The sequence below is a fragment of the Podarcis gaigeae genome (assembly GCF_964106915.1).
Source record: "Podarcis gaigeae genome assembly, chromosome: 12".
NCBI classification, from domain to species: domain Eukaryota; kingdom Metazoa; phylum Chordata; class Lepidosauria; order Squamata; family Lacertidae; genus Podarcis; species Podarcis gaigeae.
The window spans coordinates 34970287-34987884 of record NC_139688.1 but is presented as its reverse complement, the minus strand read 5'-3'; the positions used below and the strand labels follow the sequence as shown (position 1 = coordinate 34987884).

Sequence of the window (17598 nt, the reverse complement as noted above, 5' to 3'; positions counted from 1 at the left end):
TGGGAGAGTATGTATGAGTTGGGCTCTGAACATCATAAGAACAGGGTCAGTCCAAAGACCTAAAATGGTGTCCAGAGGCATACTGTGGTCACTGATGGTGTTCATCTCTACATCTTGTGGGAATTTAACTATGTACCACGTGAAGAAGCATTTCCTTTAGTCTAAACCCAGTGATGGCCAAACTTGGCCCTCCAGCTGCTTGGGGACTACAACTCCCATCATCCCTAGCGAACAGGACCAGCAGTCAGGGATGATCAGAATTGTAGTCCCAAAACAGCTGGAGGGCCAAGTTTGGCCATCACTGGGTTAAATACTAACTTGAATCTTTCAACACTCAGCTTCAGTGGATGATGCCATGTGCTAGTATCACATAGGCGCCGACTCCATGGGGCCTGAGGGGGCCCGAGCCCCCTCAAAAATTCGTTTGGGGGGGCTCCACCCCCCCCCCAATAATTTAAGAAAATTATTAGTTATATTATGCTTTGTAAAATCACAAAATTATGTTGGTATTTTTTATTTTCCTTGTTTGACGATAGTTACCTTTTAAAATACATTCAGTAATGAGTTAAAACAAAGCCACTCCTGATCTAGAGAGGGGGTGGGGTTGCGGGCTCTCGACCCATCAACAATCTCGCGGGGCGAGAAGCGGGGATTCCCCCTAGCTCATTAATATTCACCACCCATGGCGGCAGCCAATCGGCTGTCGCAAAGGGCGGGCCCTCACAGGTTCACTTAAGGTCAGGGCAGCCCGGGGCTCGCCCCTTTCGTTCCCCCAGCAGCAGTGGTTTGGAGGTCTTGGGCCCCCCCAATATTTTTTATAAGTCGGTATGGGCCCCCGCCCCCCCAATATTTTTTATAAGTCGGCGCCCCTGTAGTATCATGAGATCCTACTCATGCAGTAAGGCTTCACGGAGCTCCCAGCCGCTGCCAAGCTATTTCTGATGGCTGGGGGATACATCAGCAGGGTGTGGGATGTGGTACAAGGCCTGTAGCAGGAGAGTTCAAAGGAAATATGGGGAATGAGTGGAAATGCCTTTTGGCTCATATTTCCTAAGTTGTTCTGGTTTACAAGTCATTAGGTTGGGAAATAGCAAGATGTGAAACTTTCTTTTTTTAATCATACTTTCTGTATGTATCTAGTCTTATGTAACAGAACTAAAAAAGTACAGTGGTACCTCGGGTTACATACGCTTCAGGTTACAGACCCTGCTAACCCAGAAATAGTGCTTCAGGTTAAGTACTTTGCTTCAGGATAAGAACAGAAATTGTGCTCCGGCGGCGCAGCAGCAGCACCCATTAGCTAAAGTGGTGCTTCAGGTTAAGAGCAGTTTCAGGTTAAGAACGGACCTCCGGAACAAATTAAGTACTTAACCCAAGGTACCACTGTATATTGGTTAATGAAGCTAAATGTAAGTAATATTAATATGAAACATGAGTTCAGTATGCAGAAGGACACGGAATCTGGACAGCTAATGCTGAACCCTAGAAAGTACATCACAGAATGAAAATTTGGAAGTGAAAGTACAGGTCAGTGAAATGGACTTCAAGAACAATTGAGCTGTTCAATTGAACTAAAAAAAAAAAAGCCTTTAAAAACCTGAAGTGCTCAGAGATGACTCTCTGACCTTTACTGTATTACATACAGGCCTGATTCCCAAGATCCCCATCCATTATATGCTTGAATGAGTTCAGTGCTTATTGTTCTTTCATATCATTAAAAGAGCTAAAAGGTTGGAAAAATGCATAATGTAAAGAAAGGTCAAGTGGTAATCATGGTGTGAAATGTTGAAACATGTGTAAGTATAATAATTCTTTAGATTTTATGCTCCCTGGAGAGGTAGGTGTTCAAAATTGTTCACCTACAAAGGTTTATTATGTACTAAATATAGCTCAACAACACTAAATTGTGGAATTGCACTGACCTTTTGCTCCTCTGCATCAGCGATGGCCTTTTCCTTGCTCACTTTCTCAGTCTGAAGCCCTATCTTGGTAATCAAAGCTTCAGCATCTTGATTTCTCAGTTGCAGCTCTGCCTCTTGAGAGGCAAGTCGGTGTTTTAAGTCCTCCACCTAAGGAACAGCAAAGGTATTAGTTTGGAACAGGTGTTTCTGGAAACTGTGTTTAGTAGAGACAGCTTTCTGAAAAGGTGGGTTCTCAACAGCTGGATATCAATGAGAGCTTTTTTGTGACTATTAACTGCAACAAGACCCCAAGTAATGATTTGATCTGCCTTAATTGCTTAATAAGTGAACACTGTGGGGCACACTTTTTTCTTCCCTTCCCTTTATCCGTTAAAGAAATGCATACTTGCCTATCTTCAAGCAGTTAAAAGAAAGCACACAGAGCTCCCAGTTTTAAAAGACAGAATGAACATCTAAACCAGGTTTACTATTATATTATTGGTATGTTTCATACACTCATAATCACCCGACTGAGACTGTGTATTAATTGAAGTATTGATTGCTAGTATTACACTCTAATAAAAAGGGAAAGTTACCTGTACAAAGCTGAGTAATTTACCATTTTCCATGGAGAACAGGTCTAATAAAGAACATGAGTTATGATAACTAAATTAAAAACCCCATGTTCAGAGGCGGTGTATCACTGGATATCAGTTTCTTAGGGAACAAACTATAGGAGAAAGCTCTTGCCCTCAAAACCTGGTTTATGGGTTTCCCAGAAGCATCCGCCTGGCCTCTTCTGGAAGCAGAGAAGATGATGGAGTAGAATATTAAATGGACCCTTGCTCAGATATCCAACTGGAGTGATACTTGGAATGAGACCTACTTTCATGATAAACCATGGATGTATTAGCTGCCTCTGGGACAAACCTGGATCTCTGAAGTGAAGGGTGGTCAGTCATGCTGCCTGGGGCTACTTTAGCTGTACAGTGGTACTTTGGTACTCAAACAACATGGCTCCCGAATAAATTGGCTCCTGAATGCCACAAACCTGGAAGTAAGTGTTCCAGTTTGCAAACTTTTTTGGAAGCCAAAAGCGGCTTCTGCGGCTTGTGATTGAGTGCAGAAAGCTCCTGCAGCCAATCGGAAGCTGTGCCTTGGTTTTCTAATGGTTTCAGGAGTCAAACGGACCTCTGGAATGGATCAAGTTTGAGAACCAAGGCACCACTGTATATGAATATAGGCACCACTGTATATGAATATATAGATCTACACCAGGCTCTTGGACTTAAATAATATTATTGTTGTTCCTCTTAATTTCATTTACTGTCCATGAGGCACCTTGGAGCAATTTACTATATAAAGCAATTTGCAATTATATAAGCTAGCAGCTGCTATGAATTGTGATTAATTACTGCTACTGTTTATTACTACTATTACTACCTGAGAAGCTGTTGTTTTCAGCTTCTGAATGCCATTCACAAGGTGTTCCTTGTGCTGGGACATTTTCTGGATTTTCTTCTCCAAGAGGTTCTTATAAAGCATGATTTGTTCCAGAAAGCTTTTGGGAGTTGTATAGTTGTATCTCCTCTCATTCAGCCGAAACTTTGCACTCATCTCATTTACACTGGTGTGGGCATAGGCCATGAAATGACAAATAGAGTCATGAAACTGTGGCTGAAAACATAAAAGGGCATGAAAGGGCATTTAAATTTCAAGTGTTAAAAATTCAGCTAACGAAATATATAACCAACTGTAGCAGAAACTACTGATTCTAAGACAAGTATGCACAAACATATGAATTTTAACATTTAAAAGTACCTAGACATTTATAAAACATTATTTTTCATTATATGTATATTGTGTATTTCTGTATTGTCTCTACATGTGTGAGACACCCACACACCCCACTTAAAATGCTGCACTATCAATGTAAACAATTTCCATTTCGTCCTCAGTGACTTCTACCATACTTAACTTTCTAATTTGTGGAATCACATCTCCCTCATTTTAATGATTATTTATTGCATTCAATACAAGATGTACCCAGTTCAATTAATCAGGGGAAACTTAAAAATCAATTAATATGAATTAAATGAGCTACTGCAACTCTTAGAAAAGTCACACATAATTTACCAAAGAATTGTCAATAATACTTAGGAGAGCTTTAGGAAAATTATTCATGAGCGGTTGTTGATACAGCTAAACGTTTCGAGCCAGCATAATTAATATTACAAACAGGTTCATTTAGACAACTTGTAATTTATCTCCGAAACAAAACTTATTTTTAAACGCAGCTTTGTTTAAAAAGAGCTGCTTTTAAACTACAGTAATGAGAGTGCAATTTAAATACACAGAATCAGTATACAAGTTGGGTGCAAAGTGACCAAACTCCCATTTCCCCAAAGAAATGTTTTGTCTATGTTCAAATAACTTTTTGATGAGACCAGGATCCGCCTCAGAGCTTAAGAGGCTAAATTACTCAGCCCATCATTTTCGCCCTTCTGCAAGCGCCCTCTCACTCTCTCTCTGCCACAGGGACTTTCTTACAGAACGACTGGCTACTTCCCAGCCATGATCCTTATGAGAGACCTTTAGGCAGCAGTTCTGAAAAGCCTTTGGTAACAACAGTTTCATTTTAAAACCATCCTGGGTAGTAGCTGGTGGTTCCGGTAGAGCTGGAAGTGGCTTGAGACAACTTGTCCCAGTGGGGCAAAATAACTATTGTTGTCAAGCTTAACAAAATGGCACAGCATGGGAGGCATGCTGGGCCAGAGAGCAGCTGGTTGTAATTCACACTGTTTTTCAGAAAACCCTAATCGTTCTGAGCAGACCTCTTTGATGATTGGTCTTCCCTGCATTTTCAATTTGTCACTTTCTCTTATGATAAGGTCAGCAGTGACAGCACTTCCTGACATTAACAGCTGTGGCTTCTAAAAGGGTCATTGTGGAACTACTAATTGCAGTAATTTCATTAGCATAAATTATTTATTCTGCCGTTCATTTATCTCCAAGGTTTTGGTGGTGTTTTGTTCAATACTACACCTTATTCCTGCCCCCCCCCCCCCCCGCTGTATCAGCTCCATCAGGCAGCAAGGCAAACAATATGATTAATGCTAATTTGACCCTTAAAAAAAAAAGAATTATGCAAATTGCCCCTTTTTATTTAACTCTGAAGGATTAAACAGCAGTAAACCAATAACCAACACAAATTTCCTCTAAATAAAATGTTTTAAAATGTTCCCAGGGACAACTAGGAAATCCTTTAAGGTCTGTTTTTCAAACATATAGACATGTACATGCTCGCATACACACAGGCAAGCCCTGATCTAGCAAGCAATTAGAAATAAATTTCCATGCATTGATATCCCTTTAAAACATTTTACCATACACATAAAAGGATGAAGTATGGAGCAGGAAAGTCCTGTAGCCAGACCTGTTGCCATGTCTGCAGTATGCTTTAGAACCAGGAAGCATTGCTACACAGGTGGTTGCTGCCATCTGATAATTAGCTGTTTAGGTTTGTTTTGAGGTACTGATTCCAGGTGCCCTTCTTCTTCCCTGGCCAGTGATTGGATTAACTGAATTTATTTTGTTCCATGTTTCCGTCACACAAGAATATGGTATGTAAACTTGTTGTTTAATTTGTATGTTACTTAGTTTGTATATGGATTAGGTTACATCATGTTTGTTTAATTTAGAGTATGCACGGCTGATGAAGCCCAGTTGGGCGAAACAAGGTATTATCCTGGAATCCTTGCCATGCCATACCTTTAAGTATCTAATCTGATCCAATATCTACATGTGCCATACCTTCAAGTTTTCCATCTAATCTGATATCTACATACAAGGAATGTTAGAATCCTCAAAGCAGTGATACGTGGAACATCATAAGATAAGCATACCATATTGTGGTTATTGCCAATATGCCAATTTAGGAACCGAATGGACTTTATCTCCTGACCATCCATTGGACTTTAATTTCTCTTGATATGCTCTCTTTGCATGATGTGTTGGTCTATGTGAGATATTATATGTTGAATTGTGTTTGAAATAGAAGTTACATAGTCAAAAACAGCAGCAATCACCTGGCAGAGAAGATCACCCGAGGCAGTAGTAGTATGTATGCTGCTCATTGTTATGAACTGAGGCCAAATGGTTTTCCTTTGGACTTTTATCACAGGGAGGAGTTCCACGCAGGCAAGTATCACCACTCTACATGTGGAGTTCATCCCAGTTCTGATGTAAATTTGCATGCCGACTCACATGGGAGCTCCATGTGTACATTTTACATGTAGGCAGCAACACTGTCCAATAAGTCCATGTGGAATGCAAACTTGGCTGCGACGTCTCCTTTTGATTATTTCATCCTCCCAAACTTCCAGCCTGACTTGATTTTTTATTTTTTCTTAACAGTGTCTCATTCAATGCAATTACTATAGCTTTGTAAATCATGGGGTTGGGTCAATTAGAAGTTGACTCTAGGTTCTACTAATGAATTTAATTATAGATCTTGAATTTGTTGTCGCAAGTTTACTGGATAATGTAGCTCATGCACACTAATGACCATTATATGTGGTCAACTGTCCTTTAAACAAATGGAAATAAAAGGTTTCCCCTAGATATCTAAAATCAGTGTGGAGTAAATTGTAAAATAAGAGAGAAAGCCACTCTACATCCATCAATCTTCAGCTGACTGAATACACTAGAGAAAGGGAGCAGGAATTTTATTTTTTCCCCAAGGAGGTTATGTATCATTTTTTAATGTGCTATCTAATAACCCTCGTGCATAGTATCTTTTGATTCTGATTATACCACTCTTTCATCTCATCCCTCTTTTTAAAGGAAATTTACTTCCTCAAATCAAGGCACTGAGTATAGCTTTACACCTCCCAATTATTTCTCCCACTACCTGTTACGCCTGTCACTACATTGAGCATAATGCTCCTGTTCCTTCTTTTAGCCTTTGAGCGCTGCTGTTGATTGGAGGCTAAAAACAAATGGGCAAAACCCAGACTCCATGTGCACTTGGGTTAGTGGTGCTGTGCTGAGCCAAGAATGAATCCATTGCTTACTCTTCTACCCTCGGGTGTGGAATACCACCCTTCACAAAGGCACCTTCTTTATTATATTTTCAGGAGCAGGTGAAGACTTTTTTTCTTCTTCCAGGCCTTTTAAAAATCTGTGTTTTTAGTGTTCTGAATCACTGTTTATGTGCCATATATTTCTAGTTGCCTTTGCTGTATTTTATGCTACTAAATTTTAAGTTGTATGTTACCATTTTATTTGTGAGATGCCCAAAGAAGTGTGCAATAGAGTGGCCTCATTATTATTATTTTATTTAATATTATATATATATATATATATATATATATATATATATATATATATATATAATAGGTACATTGTTAAAACAGGATGCAACACTGCCTGCAGGTTAATTGAAGAGCTGCTACATTTCACAAAACCCTTAGAACTGCAAAATCAGTTTTGTGCAAGCTCTGAGGAGACAGCTTCTCTCTCTCTCTCTCTCTCTCTCTCTCTCTCCCCTAAAATACTTAAGACAAGAACAATTTAAGAATTGGAAAAACGTGGCTTCCCTTCAGCAAAATCGTATCTTGGGGTTTTGCTGTACATCTCAATTCCTTGTACAGGAATTATCTTTGTAGGCGCCCAACTAACATTTTTGTTGTTGCTGCTGCCATATTCTTCCAGGACCTCTCTCATTCAGTTCATGCCATGCAGGCAGTTTCTCACAAAAGTGATTGTACTTGAAACATCAGTCTAGTTCCACCTAGCCACTCAAGCCACTAGCACATCCCTTGCCCTGAACTACAAAACAGGTAATTTGTTCTGTCAGCACAAGCACTGAAACAAACAGAATTATGTAGTGACAATAAGATATAAAAATGATGCTGGCTGCCAATTTGTACTTGCGGAGCAGGCAGGATTTGCAATAAGGTATGGAGATGCGTCTGCAAAATATAGGGAGGGTGTGAATTTCGTGGGGGGGGGGACTTGGTGAGGGATTTAAACTCTGATGGGAAGGTTAATAAAAATGATGGAACATAGATTAATTTTAATTTCCATCTAGATGTCCATAGCCAATTGCATCATAAAGCTTAATAATTTAAGAGCAATTCCTAATTAAAATCTAAACTGAAGTGACACTCCATGTTGGCTAAAGTATTGGTATAATATCCACTGTTTTTAAAGTATGTATTTCCCCCTTTAATCAGTGAGGAGTGGTTCATAATTTTATTCTCATTCTTACACAACAAATTTATCCAATACATCGACGCAATAGTGTTTTGTTCAGTAAGGGTACCTGAACATCTCTCTTGAGTTAGGAACCCAACAGGCTGCACCACCAGTAAGTATGCTGCTGGATCATTAACTTCAGTGGATGTAAAATGGCACGTGCAGAGTAACATCTGTAGGAAGTGCCATTACTTTCCTCTTAACTGCTACGGTTGCACTAGGAACTATGTACAGTATTTACCTTTGATTTCTAGCATTAATAATTGCAGTAAATAACTTCTGCTAGGTTTATCAAGGCAATTTTCAGCGACGACATTGACCAGTATTCATTGTAGGAAGCTCTTAACATATTCAGTTTCTTTCCTAAAATTCGTTTTATTTTGAAGCATTGCTAAGAGGGAGAGGTAAGTCTGGCATATTTTCTTTTTTAAATGAATATGTAAACATATATATGCTGATAAGCATCCAGAGTTTCACATACTGGGGGGAAAAAACGCACATAGAATAAAAGTAAAGCTTTGGGAAGCCCAGAAACTAAATGTACTCAGAAACTGAATGCATCACAAGAAATGACAGCTCTAAATTTCTGAAAAACTGCACTAATACTCTACATTGTCCTGAACAGAAAATCAAGACAAGTCTCTCCATGGCCAGTAGATGTCATTGGTCACTCTTCGTAATATCAGAAAAGCTGTTTCATAGCTCAATACTGGCAGCAGAAGAGGTAAAGGAATTAAAACTAAATTTCATATCCCAGCCCTCTTTTTGACTGTTTTCCAATCATTTGGTATTATTACATTTAGATGAAATGGAAGTTGTTGTTTTTTTCAAAAAGTATCATTTCTCACAAGAAGAGGCATTACCCTGACCACTGAAATGGGTTTCTTGCTGATGTTAAGTAAATACATTTACCGAGCACCGGTCAGTTTACGCATTTCCAGAAGCATAGCATGGATTTATCATTGCTGTTAAGCCCAGACCTTTAATGGCTGCCTTTGTAACATTGCAACAGTGTCTTCCTGCCACAAAATTCTCTTTTCTAGGACAGTAAAGCAATGCACAACTGAAAACTGATGCATGCAGCCCTCTTGAAATTCTCTACTTCCCATCATTACAAATTCCTTACATAACTTGTTAGCATCACAGCAAACAGATACCAATGCTACTGAACACTCACTGCTATCTCAGACTAAAACACTGGAATAATAGCCAAAACAAAGGTCTAGTTTTCTTTTGCTTTCCTTCCTTAAAAATGTTTATGGAAGAAAATTCTGATTCATTTCTAGAGTGCTGCTTTTTCAAGTTTTTGAACTATACAGTAGAAATGCCTTCTATAGCAGGAACCGAATCTTCTTTTACATCAATCTCTGTCATCAGCACCAGTATTGATGTCAGGTCATTAATATTTGGCTTTCCTCAATGGTTAATCACCTTGATGCAAGTCTTAACCTTTCCTGAACTCCCCATTCCTGGTCAAAGTTGATCCAGGGGGAAGTCAAATGATGAACATAACAAAACACCTTGTAGAGCTGGAGGACAATGTTTAATGAGCATTTCTCCATCTGGCTCTTTATCACCCTCAAGAGAAAGCGGGGGGGGGGGGGCAAACTAAAGAGGAAAATGAAGCTGAATAATTGATAAGCTTTCATTATAACATACAGTATTCAGTTCTGACTTTGATTTTTTTTTTAGATTGTAGTTATTTAAGAATAATCCCAGTGTTATTTATTCCGTACTTACATCTTGCAAAAATCTGCAAGAAAAGAGAAGACAAAATGTTGTCAACTTAGATGCCCTTTTAAAGAGAGACCTGAGTTCTCATATTTTTATGCACAGCGTTCTACCTTTGGAGAACCTTAGAAAGTGGGGGGGGGGGGGAAAGGTCAGAATTAAATCACTGCAGGGTTGCAATGTTCAATTCCTTCTATTTTCAGGTATTCAAGTGCATTTGTTTAACTGCACACAAAAAAACCAAACCCCCAAACACCCCCCCAAAAAAAACTTAAGCAAAGCCCCTGAATTGGTAGAGTTTCATTTCAGTGAGATCTCTAATAGTCCATGTACAGATGTTGGGATCATTGTACATTTTGCCTAAAAAAACCAAATTCTTCCTATTTCAAACTGCCATGAACTCTGCAACCTTAAATGAAGACAAATACATGAAGAAACAAAAAGGATTCCCCCCCCCCCCAGCTTGTCCATGATTGATCTTCCAGAGAGTTGTGCTGCTGCTTTTGCATATGACTGGCAAGTTTGAAACTCTGTACCTTAATCCCAGGCGCCTCCTCAATGAACCTCCTGCTGACGGACTGCAGGGCCTCCTGCGGCCACTCATGAAACCAGTCAATAGCTGTGCAGTTAACTATGGCTGGGAACTTCCGAGCTCTAACTCTCAGTGTGGAACCGACAGGAGAGAAACACAGAATGATCTGTGCAGATGAGGAGGGAAAGAAAGAAAGAATGAAGTATATTACATGGCAATCAAAGAGAGAGGAACTCAGTCAACTGCGGTGGCAGCGAGCCACTGCAATCAGCCTCACAAATGAAAATGCAATCTACCTAGCAGCTAATGAATTTAGGCAAATTAGGATTTTACACCCCAAAAAACAATGTTTTATTCACTTGCACTGTGCTTGATGCTTCACCAAAAATCTTCCCACTTGTGGGTTACCTCCCCACCTAGGTCCAGTATCAGTTAATGAACTTCATATGTATTAATCAACAAAGCAAAATCCTAACACTCATATTCAGTCAACAGAGCAATCAATTTGACATAACACCACTTCTTGGGTTTCTGATCCTGTGCAGGGTCAGTGCGATCCGAGATATTTAAATAAACAAATATATTCCTATTTGGGTGAGTTTTTGGTTTTGATGCAATATATCACTGCCATCCTCGAGATTTTCCTCATAGGAACCACTTTTTTCTAATAAATTTTTATAATAAGAACTAGATAAATGCCCATATATTTCCAAATAATCTGGTAAAATTATGCTTTGCTGTGCCTCACATCCTAGACACTTTGAAGAAAGTCCAACAGATTTAAATAGAATTTAGCACCCAGTATCTGAAGTCCTAAGTCACAACAGACGTTCTCCCCTTCCATCAGTACATGTTGTCTTCCAGATGTTTTAACTAATATCTTCTGCAACACACAGTCTCTACTTTAAAGTCTGAATAGATACTTCCTATAGCTGACTCTGGAAGTACTAATTTTGCACAGTGGGACACCTGCAAAGCAGTAGCAAGGCAATGCACATTCTGAAAGCAGTTTCTAAAAAGCTGTTAAAAATAATGAAGTCATGAGTGAAATTAGAGGATCGAAGACAATGGAAGGAAGGAGTTTAGAAGAGATATATGTTACTATGTACACCCCTCCTCCAAAAAGCAGTAGCTAGAGCCAAACATTTTGAGAGCCAAAGTTTCCTCCATATAAAACATAAAAACCAAACAGTCTTCTTGAAGCAATGTGTGATATGGAACAGTTGTCCAAAGTAAGGCATAGACCAATTTCAATTGGAAAAAAAGTTTTACTGTCATGTTAGTGTCTTTATTTTGCTGCATACTGCCGACATTATCCTCTTAAAAATGCAGCCAGGAAACAGTTCTATAATATATAGCAGGTGGAGAATGCTGTCTTTACTATCATAGAGTACTGTGCACACATCAATAATTTCTGGCCACCAGAGTTCAAGAAAGTGGTGGACAAACTAGAAAACAATATGGCAACATATATCTAGAAATCATAGCTTACAGAAGATATCAAAGACATTGGGAATATTTATCCCTAGATGGGCACAGGCAAAATGTGACAGAAAACTTAAATCTTGAAAATACGGGTTCTGAATTTGCTAGACACTCAACATAGATGAAAGGAAGATGGCTTTGTACGGTGTTGTAGCATCTATGGTGTTCATATACCTAGTATTTAGCTGTTCATCACTAGTTAAAAATAAGTTCAGTATTCTTATTTATAACCCCAGTTCCATTGTTTCTTACTTTTAGCTGCAGTCGTACTCTATCTAAAAAGAATCTCCAGCAGTTTTCTCTACTGTCAACAACACCAAGTCCCCGTATCTCACTCCTAATTCCCGCAATTATACCATCCATATCTTCATCACTGAATAGATCTGGAACTTCTCCTACAATGAAATAAAAAGGGGGGTGGGTGAGGAAGTACCCATAATTACAAAATGAACACAACTGAATTACAAGTTTCAATATGTTTTGCTCTTTTGGCTCTAAACCTAGAAACACTTTTTTAGTTCAGCTGACTCTGGTAACAAGTAAGTGTCTGAGAAATGGCATTAGATATGGGTTAACCCAGTTTTGCTTTAAACTACTGTTATATCTGTATTGAGTTTTCTACTAGTTTGTCCACCTTGTGATCTTTAAGATAAGGCAGTTCAAAAATTTAAAAATGCAGTCACAAATCTTGTATATTTAATAACAATTCCCTTGCTATCAACATAAACAGCTCCATTCTAGACCATTTTGTTTTGGAAAATGTGCCTTGCAAAACTACAGGTTAGGACAGGCATCCCCAACCTGCGGCCCTCCAGATGTTCTGGCCCACAAATCCCATGATCCCTAGCTAACAGGACCAGTGGTCGGGGATGATGGGAATTGTAGTCCAAAACATCTGGAGGGCCGAAGGTTTGGGATGCCTGGGTTAGGACATCATCATGCCTCCCAAATATGGTTTCTGTAATGTCTCTAATATTACTATAAAAATTGCCTCTCTTAACCGGGAGAATATGTTTATGGTATTATTATTAAATAGTACCAGTAGTAGTAGTAGTAGTAGTAGTAGTAGTAGTAGTAATAATAATAATAATAATAATAATAATAATAATAATAATAATAATATACCACCTTATACCTGAAGGTCTCAGGGCGGTTCACAGAATATGCTTAACCTAACTAAAATGCTCTCATTTAAATCATTGCAACTTTACCACTATTGATCAAAGCACATGTAAAAACTACCCTGTCCCACTTTCTGGCATGATGGAGTCAATCCATTCAATCAGGGTAAGTGAATCAATATAAAAGAAACACCTACAAATGGAACTTGCACCTATACATTCCATGACCTTGATATAAGCTTCTGAAGAGCAACATTGTTTTAAAGCAAAGTAGGCACAATACCCAACTTAGCTGGGTTAATACACTTTTTCCCAAAGGACATCCTAGCCATACCAGAAAGCATCTCAAAGACAAATAATCTCCTTTTTAAAGTTCATTGAAACGGCAGATAATTTGTCATTGGGAGGATCTTTCAAGAAATGTGTAGGTCTAATCACCTGATGCCAACAAGTCATTAATCAGCACAAGAAAGCGTTCATCTGGAACTTGAGCATCTGTCAGCAAAAACACAGTGGGAATGTTCTTGGCTCCCGTCTTTATATACAGATTGGCAAGATCTACCTGTAAGGAAAGTAGGCAATCATTCATGTTACAATAAAATGTTGAAACAAAACTGGGTGGCACGGTAACCAGTGTGAAAATACATGCCACTTGAGAGCTATTCGCTGCTGTTTAGCATCTTTGCTTCATTTTTGTGGCATATCCTTTTCCAGAGGATTTTTTAAAAAGACAAACAAACAAACCCAGATGTGTTTTAAGATACCAGGTGAAGAGAACTGTGGTTTGATAAGTTTGCAAGGAAAAAAGGAAACAAGTAGTAGTCAATGAAAGAAAATCTTTCCCCTAGTATTCAGAAAATTGTTATTAATGTTCTGCCAAACAAATCAGCATCAAGAACACTTCAATCGTATTAATAATGCCTGCTTCATGGGTTGGAAGTAATTCACTGCGTACTCATTTAATTTTCAGGAGAAATATCAAAATGAATTCACAACGGGGGGGAAATGCAGAGCTAGGTACACAATTCAGGTTATTTGAGCAACTGCTTAGGGTCACAAGACATCTTTGCAACGGTGCCTATTAAATATTCTCCAGGTTATCAGGCAGACCTTATTAACATAATCAGATCCCATGCAGTTCAGCAAGTTACCCAGCCACATAGGTGGGGTTCATCGCATGGGTCTCTCTCATGGAATTTGTATCCCTGTCAAGGCGGGAGTCGGCCAGCAATAACTCACAAAGTGCCAATGAAGTTAACTCTTTATTTAAAGAAACAAAACAGCTCAGGCCAAGATATCATAGCAACTCTTCCCAGGAGGTCTTGCCCAAATAAATATCCCTGCCTTCCCACCGCCTACAAAATTTGTGGTGCGGACAAACTAAGTAGTAACTTTTCCTAGCCCCTGGATGATACCTTCTCACTAGCACCACAAACCACACATTAAGAATGCTTTACTTCAACCCCTCAGATTCGAAATAGCCTGCTTTAAAGCCTAGCAATTCTGAGGGCAATTATGTAATAATTGTTGTTTTTACCCTGAGGTCTTGAATTGTGTAGTCTTTCTTCAGTGTAATCTGAAACACTTCAAGAGATCCAATATAGGCAGCCAGTCTTGATAAGCTTTGTTTTCCACTGCCACCCACTCCAATCAAAAGTGCATAGCCACGAGAGGACTGCAAGATTCGGCTAATGCGACATCTGATGATGGAAAAGGAGCAAGATGACTAATGGCCTCAGAAGAGTTAGTTTATCTTTAATTTTTAAAATATTTCTAAATCACGCTTCTTCTGATGCATTTGGGGGGGGAGTGTATAATAAATGTAGAAATTAATTTAAAATACATTGACACACCTCAAAACATACATTCAAACAATTTATAGACTCAGAAGCAACAAAAGACTATAAAACTAAAAGCAGGTTGAGGCAATATAAGCCTTAGAATGACACACACACACACACACACACACACACACACACACACAGTGGTACCTCAGGTTACAAACACTTCAGGTTACATACGCTTCAGGTTACAGACTCCGCTAACCCAGTAGTAGTACCTTGGGTTAAGAACTTTACCTCAGGATGAGAACAGAAAACATGCGGCGGCAGTGCGGCAGCAGCGGGAGGCCCCATTAGCTAAAGTGGTACCTCAGGTTAAGAACGGACCTCCAAAACGAATTAAATTCTTAACCAGAGGTACTATTGTACAGAGAGAGAGAGAGAGAACCTGCTGCCAAGGAGATTGTAATTGTGGAACCAGCTGTACCTTTATGGAGAGGGAAATTTGAAGCTATGGCACCACTGCAGAAAATAATTCTATTAAATGCATCCTACACCAACCGTCCTACATGAAAGTGGTGCAGTAGCAGCATTTTGTGGCTTTCCCCTTGATATTCTACATACAAAAATGGATAATTCCAAGCTAGAATTTACAAGTTGTATGTGATAATTTTGTTCTGTTTTAACCTACTTTCTAGCAAATTTATTTAAAATTATAGTTTGTAGTGTTAATGTTTTTATGTAAACCATGTACAATTTTTTTAATAATATGTAGCAGTAATAAAAATAAACGAACTATGCTGAATTCAGGCCATAGACAAGACATTTACTTACACATGTTGTATAGCATCCTCAAATAAGACTAAGTTCATAGATGCATTCAGTTCATTGTAGTTCTCTAGAGCCTCCACAAGGATATTTCTTAGCCCTTCCCAATCCTTGACAGGCATATAGTTAGGCTCTGCTACACCATTTGCAAAATGACAGTAAATAAGTGGTTGCTGGAGAAGAATGTGATCGTCCAGATCCTATTAAGTTGGCAACATAACATCAAAAGGAGAGACTGAAACACAGGGATACACACAACTTGGAAATGCTTTGCTATGCACCCTACCTTAAATGTACAGAGAATGCCCTACGTACTGCCAAGATCAGCATTATAAATAAATGTTAAGAAGCTGTTAAGTAGTATTGGAAATAAGATGGAACCCTGCAGGGCCTGAAAAGCCAATGGCCAAGGGGTTGAACAAAAGTCATGAGATAAATTCAATCATCTCTGATAAATGGATTCAATGCCCAATAACATAGAATCAGGATTCAAGATAACCTAAACAAGATTGGAGAACTGGGCCAAAACTAACAAAATGAATTTCCACAGAAACAAATGTAAGGTTCTGCACTTAGGCAGGAAGAATCAGATGCACATATATAGGATGGGGGATGTCTGGCGTGACGAAAGTACATGTGAAAAGGATCTGGGGACCTTAGTAGACCACAAGCTTAACATGAATCAAGAGTGGGATGCAGCAGCAAACAGGTAACACAGTTCTAAGCTGCATCAACAAAAGTATTGTGTCCAGATCAAGGGAAGTAATAGTACCACTTTATTTTCCATTCTAAGTCTTCTTTGCTAAGTGCTCATCAAGTTTCTTTTACTAAATCTTCCTCAGCTTGCTAGTGTTCATCATTTGTTTCTATCACCATGTACTCTCTCTCATCCAGAGATTTAAATGCAGGCTATATGCAATTAAGTTATTTTCCCCCATTCAGAACTGCTACTAAGAATATGCTGTTTTGTGTTATTGTTTTAAGGGCAAGATATAAAAAAAGTTGAAAATATGGGTTGCTATAAAGCTAGAGACATTAGTGGCAAAAAAGCAAAATTAGACATGTTTTAAATAAGTTACTTTTTAGTTACTAAAGCTATTATTTATAAAAATAATAATAATTTATTGCATTTCTATTTTTTTCTAATTAAAGAGAGTGCCACTGAAGTTTAGCTGCAGCCGCACAGTTTGCACTATCAGTCTTGGTCTGTTATCTTATTACAGCATGGATCTGGGTTCTTAAATGAACCCCTATCAAACAAACACCTACTTCCCCCATTACTAAATTCTCTTCATCAATCTGACATATATATATATTTTCTTCCTAAGCTTTGTTATTAGAAAGAAAAGCAAAACAGCTTATTATTTGGGCCATACTAGTTTTCTTGGGAGATTGACTTTGACCCTAAATAGTTTTCAGATTGGCAAACTTGTCACCAGTGCTGCAGTATTGGGCAACCATTACCAGTCCAGAGCTTTACCTCAAAGAATCTGTGTGCAGTGTCTAGCAGCTTTTTATGAAATGAACTGCAGTCTTTTGCTTCCACCAGTTTATCTCCATAAACACGTGAAGATTCATGAAGCCACAAACGTACAAGATCATTTGGATGCTTTAGACACTCCTGTTTAGCAAATAAAATTCCCTACAAAACCCCCCAGAAAGAATATGTTTATAATACGGGTAAAAGACAATTACTGCAAGACACCAATTCTGATAGCTGCATATTCCTACATTACTTTTGTGTGAGATGATGGAAACTCTTTTTGTTCAGGGTTGCCATACGTCTGGAATTTCACAGACACACCCAAAACACTGCTTTCGGAAGCAGTGTCCGGGCAGAAATCAGCAAAATGTCAGGGAAAATCTGGATGCACAGCAATGCGTGTTGGTAGTGCCATTTTTGCCATCCATTTTTTGTGATTTTGCCCAAAAAGCTCATCCACTTTGGGCAAAAAACA

General features: G+C 38.8%; 1 protein-coding gene across 1 annotated transcript in view; it reads right to left on the bottom strand.

Annotated features, from left to right (window-relative positions):
- Positions 1 to 17598, bottom strand: part of DNAH11 (dynein axonemal heavy chain 11) — a 145622-nt gene that overhangs the window by 51876 nt on the left and 76148 nt on the right. The window contains exons 50-57 of the mRNA XM_083705188.1: positions 17121 to 17282; positions 15647 to 15840; positions 14569 to 14731; positions 13470 to 13593; positions 12163 to 12305; positions 10430 to 10591; positions 3345 to 3578; positions 1923 to 2069 (exon numbers count right to left, since the gene is read on the bottom strand). Coding sequence (XP_083561314.1) covers positions 1923 to 2069; positions 3345 to 3578; positions 10430 to 10591; positions 12163 to 12305; positions 13470 to 13593; positions 14569 to 14731; positions 15647 to 15840; positions 17121 to 17282 — 1329 coding nt within the window. The remainder of the gene's footprint in view (positions 1 to 1922; positions 2070 to 3344; positions 3579 to 10429; positions 10592 to 12162; positions 12306 to 13469; positions 13594 to 14568; positions 14732 to 15646; positions 15841 to 17120; positions 17283 to 17598) is intronic.